Consider the following 15510-nt stretch of genomic DNA (forward strand, 5'->3'; position numbering starts at 1 on the left):
TGCCTGACTTGATCATTAGTTGCTCAACAAATGAATGGCACATTCTTATGTCTATTAAGAGAGGTAAGGGGTAGTATCTGTTTGAAGGTTAGAGAGTTCTTCACTTTTAGTAGCTTAGTAAGAAGTTTATTCAGCAACTCAGTGGAAGAATGTACTAATGGCATCTGAGTTTCCTGTAGGCTCCCCTGTTTTAACAAGATTATATCCTCATCCAAGAGAATAGCTGCCTACATTCTTCCACTCCTGCTTTCTAGTTCTTATAAAAATGAATGATGTTTGTGGAGGTGGAGTGCCTCTCTACTGAAAAACTTGTCTGTGTGTGCAGGTTAATGATGCTCATCCTGGATTTCCATCTATGTGGGATGGAGAGGTACAGGGGATCACTGTGTTCTGCTACATTTTTGTTTGTACCTTTTTCACCACAAGTTATGTGGTTCTATTAGTTTGTATGTGTGCACATGCATGCATATACATTTTGTATGAAAGGAGATATGATACACTTTTACTTGCACTTCTTGAGGTCCCTGTGGGTTCTTCAGATAGACATATCCACACACAGTTATTAGAGCCAAGATAGTAGTGTGTGGGTTGGAGATAAATGAGGGTCACCAGCATGCATTAGCCTTCAGATTTTTGTGACACTATAAAGGAAGGTCACCTGTCCCAAACCCCAGACCTTATGGAGGGTTTACTAAAAGACAAAGACCTGCAATCGATCTTCCTGGATGGAGTTTCCTGAGTTAACAATGTGGGAGGAATGGAAACTTCTAGGAAGCAAACAAAGCCTTTGTGGAGCCACTGGAAGGAAATATGATGTGTTCTATTTGGGTTCTATAACCTAGAGGTCCTCATCCACAGGTAGCTGTCAACAAAATTCTGAACCCATCCTAATTTCCTATTAACTCCTCTTGTCCCATGACAACCTTAAGCTAGAGGGAGATCTTTATTAATGAACAAGGAGTTGTAAAAAAATTATATTTTCTGCCTAAGTCTCTTTTAGGAATTAATAAGTGTAGGGTGGGCCTGGTCTAGAAGATGTTCTAAACCTTTATCTGCCCTTATAGTATTGGAGGCATGAGGATGGAAAACATCTAGAATCAGATGATATAGAGTCCATATTGTACTTTGAGAGCAGAGAAAAAGGGAAGACATTTGTTTGAGACTAGAAGAAAAAATGAATTTGAGAATGGTAATGTGAAGGTAGATGATCTTGAGACATGTTAGCAAGGACAGTACTCCAGGTATGAACTGGAAGCACTTTTCACCCCAGATTCCACCTTCCTCTTCTCCCCATGTTGCAGTCAAATCTAGAGTCTCGAGTCACCTTCTTTTCTAAAATGCCAGCCTGAACTATATCAGAAACCCTAAGTCTCATTTCTGTTTCCAACACTGCATCACTTCCTAGATTGTAAGATTTTTAAGACTCATTTTAACTCTATAAAATGCTGGGATATGATAGCTGATTTTTCATAAGTGCTCAGAAACACATATGTAAAACAACTGAATGAATTTTTCTGTATTCAGGAAAGTTGTACTTGGACACACTTAGAACATTCAAAACAATTTAAAGGTCCTGGAGATCACTATCTGTTTGGCAAAGGCAGATGTTTACCTGACTCTAATTTCTGAAGACCCCAAGGGGTAAAAATGTGGAGGAGAAAATCCCAACGTGAAAATAATGTCAGTCAAGTTCTTTGTCTTTTTGTTTATCTCTTGTATAAGCTCTCCTGGGGAGTCCACTGGCCCAGCTTGACTGTCCCTTTTCTTTGCTCATGAAGTGCCTGTTAATTCTTCTTAACTAGGTGAGTGCCTTCCCAGACTGCACACAGCACACTCACAACTAGATTTCCATGAAAATGAAGTTCTCCCTCTGGACTCTGGAATGGCTTCCCCTTTCCCTGCAGAAGCTCCAGTGGGACTTGGGTATTTGACTGTGAGAGGGCAGAGGGATGCAGAGTCAGCAAAGACTAAGTTTTTGAGCCACACTATCTAGGAGGATGAAAGGCCTGTAACTAAAATACTTCAATGAAGCGAAGATGGGGTGGACAAAGGACAGTTCATCTTTGGAATTGGAGGTAATGGTAAGAACATGTCCATGCAGAAAGGCCAGGCCTATAGATGGCAGTTGACCATTACGGACCTGAGGACACTATTAATGAGGATGTGTCTTTTGCTCATGTCTTTGGCCCTGGGGGATCTTTGACTCAAGCCACTTCCTACATGAATTAAGCTCCAGGTGAGTGAATTAAATATCTACCCCTCAGGCAGAGGTCAAGGTGGGTCATCAGGTATTTGGTTGAGGTGGCCACTTTGGGGCTAAGAAATGGCCCCCGCACTTGATCACCATTCAGAGCTCTGTAACTGTGGCTTTATCTGGTCATTAGGCCCATGGTGCTACAGGGATTAGATGATGAGTAATTAGATTCAGAGGAAAGAATAGGAAAAAGTTAAGTGGAAGCTGAGTGGAATTTGGGGTCTGGTTCTCTGCTTATTCAAGACTCTATCTGGGAGAGGCCAGCTGGGTATCCAGCAAGGTAAATCTACTGTGTGTCCACTCAATCACCTGGGAGCTTAAATCTCAAAACTCTCACTCTTTTCAAAACTTGTTTTATAGTCTTCTTATATAGTAATATGTCAGCACTTTGGACCTCACATTTCCCAGGTTCTATATGGAGAAATGCAAAATGATCTTACTATTTAGAAAATCTAAAATACTGTCAATCACCAATTTTAGAGCTGGAAGTATCTTCAATGATGTGTCTTCATGCAGTTTCATTGTTTGTCATTGCATTTTTACCTTTTTCTGAAGAGTTCAGGAGAAGACTCATGGCTTCACAAGTTACTCTTCTAATAGTTTAGACCACAGTAATCATCTCACTGCTGCCATCGCTCACAGTCAGTCCTCTGTCTCTGTGAGTTCCATATCCATGGAGTAAACTCATCATGCATAAAAACTATTTAGAAAAGAATTGCATCTGTACTGAACATGTACAGAATTTTTTCTTGTGATTATTATCTAAATGATATAGTGTTACAACTAAATGATATATTATTACCATTATTTACATAACTTTTATATTGTATTGGTTATGTACATAATCTAGACATGATTTAAAGTATGTGGGAGAATGTGCATAGATTACATGCAAAAACTATTCTACTTCATCTATGGGAATTGAGGATCTGCAGGTTTTGTTATCCAAGGAGTCCTGGAACCAAATTCTGAGGTTACCAAGGGATGACTGTATGATGACATGCATATGTGGAGGTTGTGAGGATGCAGGTTATGGGGACCATGTCTACCCCTTCTCCTAAAGATTCCCTTCCATCCTCTGGGATCTTGTGTACCTCAAACTATCACCATGCAATCATCTGCCAACTTGTGGATTCTTTCCTGGAACTTTGGCCTCAGGAAAATAGTCTCTCCATCTAAAAAAGGATACGACCTGCTATAAAATCTGCAAATTCTGAACTTGGGGGAATTAGGTCAGTAGGACAGAGAATCTGGAAGCAAGATTTCTCTGGGATCTATATAACCATCAGCGCCCATCAGTGGTCTGAGAAGGTACAGCCAATCGTGGACACACTTAGATATGCCACAAGGAGATGCACCTTCACTCTGGTCTCTCAAGCATACACCTCAATAATCGCTGATGACTTTGCAGCCTTTGTTGGACTTCCTGTAGAAGAGGCTGTGAAAGGTATACCAGAACAAGGATGGCAAGCCAACTCCACCACCAGAATGTTTCTACCCAGAAAGCCAGTTGCAGGGTCCCTGGATGTTTCCTTAAACAGGTTTATTTCTTTATCAGAGCCTAACTCAGTTCCATCAATCCCCAATGAACAGCAGTTAGCCAGACTGACCTATTATGTGGCTTTTCTTGAAAATTGATGCACCATTTTGAATTCAACATGCACTTCAGAATGCTGTACAGTGACAAATACAGAAACGTACAATTTTTATTTTCAATTTATTGGATGGAGTATAAGCACCTCAGCATTCCTTACTGAGTATGTGATAAAATTCATATATAATATAAAAATATTATATATATTTTGTCCTTAAACATTATGCTAAATAGTTGTTAAAGAAATTCTCATTTTGTAATATTTAACAATATGGTTGGAACCCATCAGTATTATGTGGTTAGTTTTTATTTCCTGGGGATTTATAACTTGAGACCCACTGCTTGGGGTAGAGCAGAATGGTCAGCCGCCCTCCCCACCTGGTGCTCACCTCCTTATGCACCAGTGGTGGAGAGCCACAGAGATGTGCCTGGGTTGGAGCAGGACGGGAACCAGGGCAGAACTAGAATTTCAGGGATTGTGATTCACCATCTTTGGAGAAAATGTTCTTTTCTCCCCACCTCTGGAGAATCATTAACAGTTACAGAAATATAGCTAAGGAACAAATAGATCATTCTCTGAGTAAACCAGTTTGTTACTGTTAGATTTTCTCCAATAGCATGAATACATTCATTGCTGTCAGTGGAGCACTTGTCATGCAAATGTGACGTTCCCGAGTATTGAGTTTGCGTGTCTTCTTTCAGAAGGGGAAGGGGAAGTGCACAGTGCCTTGTGAGGCAAGGAAGTGTGGTGATGAGTGATGCACTTGGCCCAAATCTGCATTCAGTTGGTTGCTTATACTTACCCTGAGGTTCAAGTTCTGCCTTTTGAAGAAGTGCTGAACAAGTCTTCATTCTTTATGTGAAAGCCCCCCAAATATTTGAGGTTGTCTATTATATCTTTAGGTTAAAATATCCTTTAGTTCATTTATTCTGCATTCATTCAATAAATATTTAATTGAATTCTAAAAAAAAGGGGGGGATTTGAAGGAATGAAAGGCACACCCCTGGTGACCTGTTTTCTCCAACAGGGCCCCACATTCTAACATGTCCACTACCTCCCAGTAGTGATATCAAAAGATTAACATTGATGAGGTTGGAGTCCCCATGATCCAGTCACCCCTGAAAGCCACACCTCTGAACATCCCTGCTCTGGGGGCCAAGTCTTCAAACACATGCCTTTGGGGGGCCAGATCCAAATTTTAACAGCCACACTCCAAGAAAGGCAAATCCATAGGGACAGAAGTGAGATAAGAGGTTTCCACAGGCTAAGGTATGACTGAGGGCAAAGGGCCACCAGGGAACTGAAAGGAATCAATGAAATGTTCTGCATATTGCTAGAGGTACTATATCTAACATTGGATATTTTCTCAAACCCATAAAACTTTACAATTAAATTTATACCATAATTAAATCAACTTTGAAAACTACACCTTTAAAAATGTGAAAAATTAATGAGAAAAAAATCTACCCAAATCAGTTATTATCTGGGGCTCAGCATGAACTCCAAACATGAACCCTCTCACTGGACTTGGCAAGTCATCATAGCTCTTTGGATTGCACTTTTCCAGATCTGCAATCTGGTGACTATATCTTTCCTCCTTTTTGGAAACATTAGGAGGCTGGAGTAATGTTTCTTTAAGAGTCCAAAATACTAGGCAGATTAGAGAATTCTTCAAGGACTAAGGTTGTTTGTCTGTCTCTGGCTTCTTGTGCAGCCTCTGGGGAAGTTTGGTGTTAGAGCTTCTCAATGCTAATGAGCTCCTAAGTAGAGAGAATATGGTGACAGATTCTCTGGGTCTCTGCCTCATTCCCTTTATAAACCTTTTGGAGACAGGCCATCATGGATCAGCTTGGCATTCACTGCCCCTGAGAACCACCACCCAGGTGTCCATCTTGTAATGTATAAAGCTGCTCCCCCACCCTTTCTGTTGCAGCCATTTTCCCCATCTCCCAACTACTGTCAGTCTGTGAACATCCTAGCTAGCTATTGGTTCATCAGTCAGCTTGCAAGTATCATTCTCTGTTATTGGTCCCCTTTTAGCCTGGCAGAATTCAATCACCATCTTTTCTCTCTTACTTTTCTCTCCCCCTGACTTACTTTATTCTCCTCCTCGCCTTCACACTCTTTCTTGCGTGTGCCCTTTCTCATTCCCTTTCTTTTCCTCTCATTTTCTCTCTTACCCTGCAGGGAGACACTCTGTTTGCTTGATATTCTCCCTTATGTGATTTCCCATGTCTGGCGTGGTTTCTGTGGGATCCCTTATATTGGTGCCGTGACTCGGGATGGGTCCTTCCACTGTCTCTTAAGCAAGTGGAACCCCATCTGAGCCCCAGTGCCCCCCAGACACAGCCTCATCTTCCATTCTGCCCGGATGCTCTGCTCTGCATTCATCACCGAACTTCAGATTGGTGAGTCCTCTAGGCTGGTTCCCCTAGGTCAATTTTTCCAGGACCCTTGAGGCAGCTGAGGGGTGGGGGTACCCCCAGCCACAACTTTTATAGTTACAGCTGGCCCCTATAGTCGGTCTTATCTGCCGGGTGTATTCCTGATTTTGTGGTGGAGATTCTCTCTCAGGGTTGAGGCTCATCTCACACTTGTGCACTTGAAAACTCTGATATCAGGTCCTCAACTCTTCTCGGCTTTTGCCTGGCCCCACATTGATGTTTGTGTGATGACACCATCTATGTGCTGCCTTCTCATCTCCAGTTGACTACTCTGTGGCCTCGGGACGCTGGGGCACAGACTCGGCTGTATCAGTCTCCACCATGGGATCTAGGTCCTCCATTCTGGCAGATTTAACCCCTCCCCTGATTCCCAGTTTATGTTTGGCCACAGTACCCTTTAGATAATCAATCCAAAATGGCTGCATATGCTCTGGCCACAGACTCGGCTGTATCAGTCTCCACCATGGGACCTGGGTCCTCCAATCTGGGAGATTCAACCCTGGGAACCCTTTGCCTGACTCCCAGCTTAAAGCCATCAAAATTCCTTTGTGTAATGGCACACAGCTTCCATGAGTGAGCAGGCAAATGGAAAGGGATTCCTTAACTTCAAGTCTCTTCTTTCTTGCACTTCTATGCTCTTCCTGGAAACTTGAAAGCCTCCTTCTTCTCCTCCTCTTAATCCACCCTCCTCCTCCAACTTCAACTCAGCTGTTTCTGCTTCCATTCCCCAGCCCAGCCCACTTAGTCCTCCTGCCACGAGGTCCCACATACGCCAGTGTGGAGGGAGTAACCAGCCCAACCATCAGTGGCATGTCCTAGTAAGGAGTACGATATAAGCAGCCCCATTCCACACAAGTAGAGGGAGAAAATTGTTTGACAATTTTCTGCATCCAAACCTGAATTGATTACTAACCAGGAAAAAAGGTTAAAATGCCCTAGGCATCAAGTTTCTGCTAGAACATTTTAGCCCCTTTCAGATCCAGATCTCAGTCAAGGCTTACATTGAAATGAAAATGGAGAAAACCAGAATGCTCAGTGGGAAACCAGTCTCAAACCCAAGGAAAAAGTGTCCATTTTAAATTTCTCCTGAGCTGCAACTCAGAATACTTTTTCTCTCCCTTTCACCTCTTCTCTCCTTCTCATTTTCTCATGCTTTAATTAATGACCATTGTCATTTTTCTTCTAGGACTTTTGTTTTTCTTAAATACTATATTTTTGAGTTCACAATTTTGATCCTACATACCTAGGTTAATGATTTTTGATCAGTTCTTTTTTATCAAAAATAACTATAGAGTTATTTTTGAATATTATTATTGAATATACATTGCAATGGAGATAAACATTACAAGGCCTTTACTTTTGTGTTAAATATAAGCACACATAAAATTAAAATTTAAAAAATAGATCCAAATACTTTTAATTCACATGATTTAAAAGTTTCAACATAAATTGGGTAAATTAATAGAAGCAAAATGTCTTTAAAATTAACTAACAAGTCTCTAAGTGGTAAAACTCATTAAATGTTGATGTTTATAAAATGTCTAACATCAATTTTTCTAGGATTTTTCTTCCACAGGAAAGAGATGGCAAATACTGTTGGTACACTTGTCTGATATCTTGTTTTTTTTACAATAAGATGAGTGAATTAGAGTAGACATATATGGGATTACTCAAATGTGTTTGTTAGAGACATCTGATTAATTTATAAAGTTATTCCATGGAGTAACATACTTAAAAACATTATTCTTTGTATATTAAATGTGTTCATATTTTCCAGGTGTACCAGCCTTTAAAGCAGAAAACTTATCAAGCTGCTATTCTCCAAATTAAACTTGTCTGTAATGGTAATTTTAAACTCATCATTTAATGTTCTGTTATAGGACCTGTCATCAATAGGGTATATGTAAAATTTGTTACACTGAGATAAAAGAAATTTAAATGTAAATGTATTTCTAAAAATTAGTGAGAGCCTGATTTGTTTAAAGGTTAATATCATGAAACATGAAAGCATTTTGCCACTTTGCCACACGAAAGGAAAGTTAAAAGCTCTCTCAGCCTTTCTTTGATTCATGTTTTAGATATAATGTTAAATTGTGTTAACTAATGTTGGTATACACTCAGGAGTCAATATATGTAAACTTCCTAAAATGACATTTAAGAAAGAGTGTAATGTGCACTAGCAAAAGTGGGACAACAGTGATTGAGATTGGGGCCTCTGACCTCATGACTGTGGCATGCCTGGTGCCTGGGAGTGTGCCTGTGCAGGGGCACAAGATGCCTAAATGCTGTGGCAGTAACCTCCCTTGGGAGGCTCTATACAGAAGTCCTATCAGCTCTGACATTGATCTCAGGCACACAGCTCTTGGGCAGGAAGGAATTCTTTTGCTAGATAACCAGTGTTTCATCAACTCCCTTCTCTGGTTCCTGCCCACCTTACAGTAACTTTTGACATTGGACTTCCTTGAGAGCCACACAGAGCTCCTAACATTACACTTTGCAGCTCTGAAAAAAGTTACGTTAGTGTCCTAGTCTCTGTAGCTTTCCTGAGAACAAAGAATAATGCTTACATACATATATAAAGAGAGCTGACATAGCTCTTTAGATCTGCATTTCCATCAGAGAACAGAGCTTCATCTGATCTCAGCTTAATCTTCAAAATCTGTGTTTATAAACCTTTATTTTTTAATACTCCTTTGCCCCTCACTGAACTTGAGAATTTTGTCATGCTGGTCATGGCAAAAGAGGAAAAACTAGCTTCAGGGTTAGAACATTTTACCTAAGATTTGTGAAAATCCTCACCTTACCTGAGATAAGGCTCTGCCTCACAACCCTGCTGCACATCAGAATGGCTCCAAAGTAAGCCAGACTTTAACTCATTTAAAGTTGTGTTCAAAAGTTTGATGTTTGTTGTAAAGATTACTGTGATCTCAAACAGGGGATATAATGAATAACTCAGCCAAAATTCAAGATAGCTATTGCACAAACTGAATGTTTTACTGTTGGTGATTCCATTTTGTATTTCCTTGTAAACTCTAGCTGTTGCCTGATATTTTGCAGAAGTACACTATAGATTAACTTGAAAATCCATCACCTACAGATAATGTAGACCCCAATTAGATAAAAAGGGGTAAATAACTGTAAAGTTATAGACATTGAAGTTAAAGCCCAGTACTCTAACTTTATGACTGGTGAGACTGGCTTGCTTGATGGTTAAGATCAAACTTAGAGATTGAGATTAAATACAGAGGTCAAGAAAAGTCCATATTTGGGTCTTGCCCTCAAAGTCAGCCTGAACCCAGGGAACACAAGGACTTCTCTAAGGAGCTTTGCAACTCTGGGTGGGTCACACAACCTCCTGATCAAGGAGATTGATGTGGCCACTAGAGAATGAAAAGCCACTCAGTGCACCTGCTGAGAGGAGGGTCATAGAAAAAGTGAGATACCCCTAATGCTTCCAAGGGTAGCCAGCAAATTGAGGAGACCCTGCCTAACCAATGGCACTAATGGAGCAAAGAAGCTGCTCTTAAGTTCTCTATGAGTGACCCCTGTGGGAACTCACTGACTCTTTAACAGACAGGAACAGGTCACTTTGACCAGCTTGATCTTAAACACCTAGCAAAACAGTGAAAACCAAAATATAGCCATTCTTGGGCATTTAAGAAAAATAATAGTTAAATGTAACTAAAGATGTACACTTGTGTTAGCCCACTAAGATAAAGACTAAAAGCTACAAAAAAGGGATTCTTAGGCAAATGTGCCTGATAACTATCAAGAGAAACTGACAGAGTCAGAATTTTTAGTCAGTTTAAGGCCTATAGACACAGGTAGGCTTAATCTACGTTTGCTAGTAACAGAAGTATAGAGACCTCTACTCTGTTGTGTTTACATTCCTGATAACCTGGACAATGTTAAAGTTCCCAAATAAAGGCCTTATTCTCTCCAGCCTTTGCTAGGCCTTGTTATGGGAACAAATTCTCAGTTCTTTCACCCCCTGGTGAGGAATTATTAACTTCTGTCATCTTTATGATATTCATTGGCATGTTCCAGATTCTGCAACATTTATATTGTATCAATCTCATTTCAGTACTCGCATCTTTTTGTTCTTCTTTCATAGAAGCACCCATCCCCAGATGCCTTTACAACCTGCTCTTCCCAACCAAACTTCTACCATGGACCCCTTCTACCATGGATTTCTAAAAAGGGAATTGCAAACTGCTTGACCCATGCTGCCCCCTTCCAGCTTGAAGATGCCATTTTGGTCATCACCTGCTATCCCTACAGCAGTGAAGGGGTTCCTAAAATTGGAGAGATGAATGAAGTCAGAATTGGGGACAGGCACTTAGTGTAGAAGTAGGGGATCAGGCAAATCAAGGAAATGAAGTCCATGAAAACCATCTGCCTTTGGAAGTCTGGAAGGAGAACGGATTTTTTACATTTCACCTGCAAAACCAGCCCATCACTTAGGCAGGAAGGAGAGAGAAGGCTTCATAAAGAACTGGAGAACAAAAGATTTTCTTATAAAAACAGAAATGGGGGAATGTAATGTATAAAGCTGCTCCCCCACCCTTTCTGTTGCAGCCATTTTCCCCACTTCCCAAATATTGTCCGTCTGTGAACATCCTAGCTAGCTATTGGTTCATCAGTCAGCTTGGAAGTATCCTTCTGCATTATTGGTCACCTGAGAGCTCAGTGGAATTCAACCGCCAACTTTTCTCTCTTACTTTTCTCTCCCCCTGACTCACTTTCTTTCTCCTCCTCACTTTCACACTCTTTCTTGCATGCACCCTTTCTTGTTCCCTTTCTTTTCCTCTCATTTTATCTCTCACACTGAAAGGAGACACTCTGTTTGCTTAATAAACACCCTTATGTGATTTCCCGTGTCGGCGTGGTTTCCGTGAGATCCCTTACACATTTCACTCACAGGAAGGTAAGTGCCCCGCAGGTCTTCTCAGTGCTCCAGCCTTCCTATCACTCATGAACTTCAGATGATCTCTTCCTGGTCTATAGGAGAATAAAGGACTGAGTGATGCTGGATTCAAGAAGAGGTAGTAAATATAATGATGAGGTTTTCACTCTGAGTCATGGAAGGGAAGAGAAAGTGAACATACATACCTAAGCTAGATATTCATAACATGAAAAGGGCCCTGGCATAGCAAGAATTGGATGAATATCAATAAGATGCCATTTCAGAACATAATCTGACATATGTGACCTTAGCCGACTTAATATTTTTGAACTTGATATTTCTCATCTACCTGGCAATAGACAGTCAACAGTTTTTGTAGGAAAGGACAGGATGGAGATATTGAAAGTGCAGAGGCTCTCCTATAGAATGCTAGCATAATCTATGCTCTGTGTTTTGTGCTACTGATTCTGAATGGCTCGCTCATGACTCTGGACAAACTACTCCTCTTAATGCTTCTTGTCCCTTTCCACATAGGGGAGTACTGGAATGAGTCTGGTCACCATTGTCTGTCATTCACAGGAGAGCAAGCTCCAGAAAAGATTGGACTTCATAAGAAAACCACTTTGAGAAGTTGGGATGATGAGATGGGGGTTGAGAATCAAGGGTTGGATTTTCAATGTATGAAAGAGGGACAGTGTTCTTGAAAAAAATTACTAGCGGAAGATCCAAGATGGCAGACGAGAGGGTGACTGCATCTCCCATTGCTCCAGAACTCAGGATTCAAGAAGAGGAGGTATTCAGAGACTCAGACCAACATAGAGCTGCAGTGTGAGTCTCTCCCACTGGGTAAAGCTCGGCCCGGGTGTCACGCCCAGACAGGGGGCAGCTTCTCAGAGGAGGGCAGGGCAGTGAGAGTCTTCCCCAAGCAGCCCTGCTCTTTCCGGTGGCAGGAGCCATCCACAAGCAGCCTCTAGGAGCAGGCCCACCCAGTGGGAGCATTTCCGCACAGAAAAATCCCCAAGCCCCGGACCTAGCGGCAGGCCCCGGCCCATAGGAAGCTTCTGGGACCAAGGCAGGACAGGGAGAGGCTTTCCTGGAGCAGCCTGAATCCCTAAGGTGGAGCCAGGCCCTGTCTATAGCCAGCTTCTAGGAGCAGAACCACCCAGTGAGAGGATTTCCACGCAGAAACAGCACCCATCCCTGGACCCAGTAGCGGGCTAGGGGCAGCTTTCTTTAGAAGCACTGCATTATCATGTTCCTCCATGACTTCAGGCTACTGAAGGCTGGGAGGTGATACACTGGAAATCTACAGGGACACTATAAGCCAATAGAGGAAATCTGCAGTATCTCAGAGTCCCACTGATATATGACCAATATGAGAAAGCAAGGGAAGAAAATGTCCCAAACAAACCTAGATACTACATCAATAAAACCCAATGACAGCACAGCAGAAGAAATGTCAGAAAGGGAGTTCAGAATGTACATAATTAAAATAATCAGGGAAGCAAACGCGGAGATGAAAGAGCAAATGCAGGCATTGAAGGAGGAGTTGAAAGAGCAAATGCATTAAATGATGACACCAATCAAAAGGTAAAAGAGCAAATACAGGAAGCAAAAGATCATTTCAATAAACAGAGATACTGAAAAGAAAAAACAGAAATACTTGAAATAAAGGAAACAATGAACCAAATTAAAAATTCCACAGAAAGCATAACCAATAGGATAGAACACCTGGAAGACAGAACCTCAGACATTGAAGACAAAATATTTGAACTTGAAAACAAAATTGATCAAACAGAGAAGATGGTAAGAAATCATGAACAGAATCTACAAGAATTATGGGATATGATGAAAAGGAAAATTTAAGAATTATTGGGATTGAGGAAGGCTTAGAGAAACAAACCAAAGGAATGAACAATCCATTCAATGAAATAATATCAGAAAATTTCCCTATCTGAAGAATGAAATGGAAAACCAGGTACAAGAGGCTTACAGGACTCCAAATATACAAAATTACAACAGACCAACACCAAGCCACATTATAATGAAAATACCTAACATACAAAATAAAGACAGAATTTTAAAGGCTACGAGAGAAAAGAATCAAATTACATTCAGGGGAAAACCATAAAAATATCAACAGATTTTTCAATCCAGACCCTAAAAGCTAGAAGGGCCTGGAAGAACATTTACCAAGCCCTGAAAAAAAAAATGGATGCCAACCAAGAATCTTATACCCAGCCAAACTTATTTTCAGATTTGATGATGAAATAAAATCCTTCCATGATAAAAAAAGCTAAAGGAATTTACAAAAAGAAAGCCGTCATTACAGAACATTCTCAGCTAAATATTCCATGAACAATAGATGAAAAACAACAATGAAAATCAGCAACAGGAGGAACTAGCCTGAAGGAATAGCCAAATAAAGGGGAAACCAAATCATGTCAAAAACCAAAAATGAGTCAAATGATTGGAGTACAAATCATATCACAATAATAACCCCAAATGTTAATGGCCTGAACTCATCAATCAAAAGACACAGACTGGCAGATTGAATTAAAAAGATAAGTCCAACCATATGCTGCCTGCACGAGACTCATCTCATAGAAAGAGATACTCACAGACTAAAGATGAAAGGATATAAAAAATCATACGATGCACACAGACACAGCAAAAAAGCAGGAGTATCCATCCTCATTTCAGATAATGTGGATTTCAAGCCAAAACTATTCAGAAGGGATAAAGATGGACATTACATACTGCTTAAGGGAAGCATAAATCAGCAAGACATAACAATCATAAATATCTATGCCCCTAACATTGGCTCATCCATGTAGGTCATCAAATCCTTCTCAATTCCAGAAATCAAATAGACCACTACACAATAATACTAGGCAATTTTCACATACATCTCTCACCAATGGGAAGAACTTCCAAACAAAAATTGAATAAAGAAACCCAGATCTCAATAATACATTCAAAAATTTAGACTTAACAGACATATGTAGAATATACCATCAAAGAACGAATACACTTTCTTCTCAGCAGCACATGGATCCTTCTCTGAAATAGATCATATTTTATGCCACAAAGCTACTGTTAGCAAATACAAGAAGATAGAGATTCTAACTTGTTTTCTATCAGATCATAATGGATTGAAATTAGAAATAAGTGACAGAATAAAAAAGAGAATCTTCTCCAATACCTGGAGATTAAATAATACACTATTGTATGATGAATGGATAACAGAAGCCATCAGCAGGGAAATAAAAAATTCTTAGAAGTAAATGACAACAAAGACACATCATATCAAAATCTCTGGGACAGTATGAAAGCAGTACTTAGAGGAAGATTTATTTCATGGAGCACATTGAACAAAAGAAGTAAAAATCAACAAATAAATGACTTAACACTACAGCTCAGAGCCCTAGAAAAAGAAGAGCAGACCAACACCAAAAGTAGTAGAAGACACGAAAATGTTAAAATCAGAGCTGAATTCAACAAATTGAAACAAAAGAAACAATCGGAAAAATTGACAAAATAAAAAGTTGGTTCTTAAAAAAAATAAACAAAATTGATAAACCCTTAGCCATGCTAACAAAGAGAGAAAGAAAACTCAAATTACTAAAATTCGGAATGAACAAGGAAATATCACAACAGACACGAGTGAAATACAAAACATAATTAGAAGCTATTTTGAAAATCTATACTCCAACAAAATAGAAAACCTCAAAGACATCAACAGGTTTCTAGAGACATATGAATTACCTCAACTGAACCAGGAGGACATACACAACTTAAATAAATCAATTTCAAGCAATGAAATAGAAGAGGTCATCAAAAGCCTACCAACAAAGAAAAGTCCAGGACCAGATGGGTTCTTAGCTGAGTTCTACAAAACCTTTAAAGAGGAGCGCATTCCAATACTCCTCAAAGTATTGCATGAAAAAGAAGAGAACCCTCCCAAACTCATTCTATGAAGCCAATATCACCCTGATAACTAAACCAGACAGAGAAACATCAAGGAAAGAAAATTTCAAACCAATATCCTTAATGAACATTGACGCAAAAATTCTCAAGAAAATTTTAGCAAATTGCATACAAAAATATATTAAAAAGATAGTGTACCACTTTCAAGTGGGTTTCATCTCAGGGATGCAAGATTGGTACAACATCCAAAAATCAATAAATGTCATTCATCATATCAACAGACTTAAAGAATCGCATGATTATTTCAATAGATGCAGAAAAAAAGCATTCAATAAAATACAATATCCCTTCATGCTTAAAACACAAGAAAAAATTAGGGTA

General features: G+C 40.0%; 1 protein-coding gene across 1 annotated transcript; it reads left to right on the forward strand.

Moving 5' to 3' along the window:
* Positions 1–272: 272 nt before the first annotated feature.
* Positions 273–3973, forward strand: LOC306655722 (COP9 signalosome complex subunit 8-like; the record flags this gene model as incomplete). Its single annotated transcript, XM_079130364.1, has 2 exons — positions 273–370; positions 3439–3973. The coding sequence occupies 2 exons, from the start codon at positions 273–275 to the stop codon at positions 3890–3892; spliced, it is 552 nt and encodes a 183-aa protein (XP_078986490.1). The 3' UTR covers positions 3893–3973.
* Between the last annotated feature and the right edge of the window lie 11537 nt (positions 3974–15510).

The sequence above is a fragment of the Sciurus vulgaris genome (genome assembly GCF_902686455.1).
Source record: "Sciurus vulgaris genome assembly, chromosome: 3".
In the NCBI taxonomy this organism is placed as follows: Eukaryota; Metazoa; Chordata; class Mammalia; order Rodentia; family Sciuridae; genus Sciurus; species Sciurus vulgaris.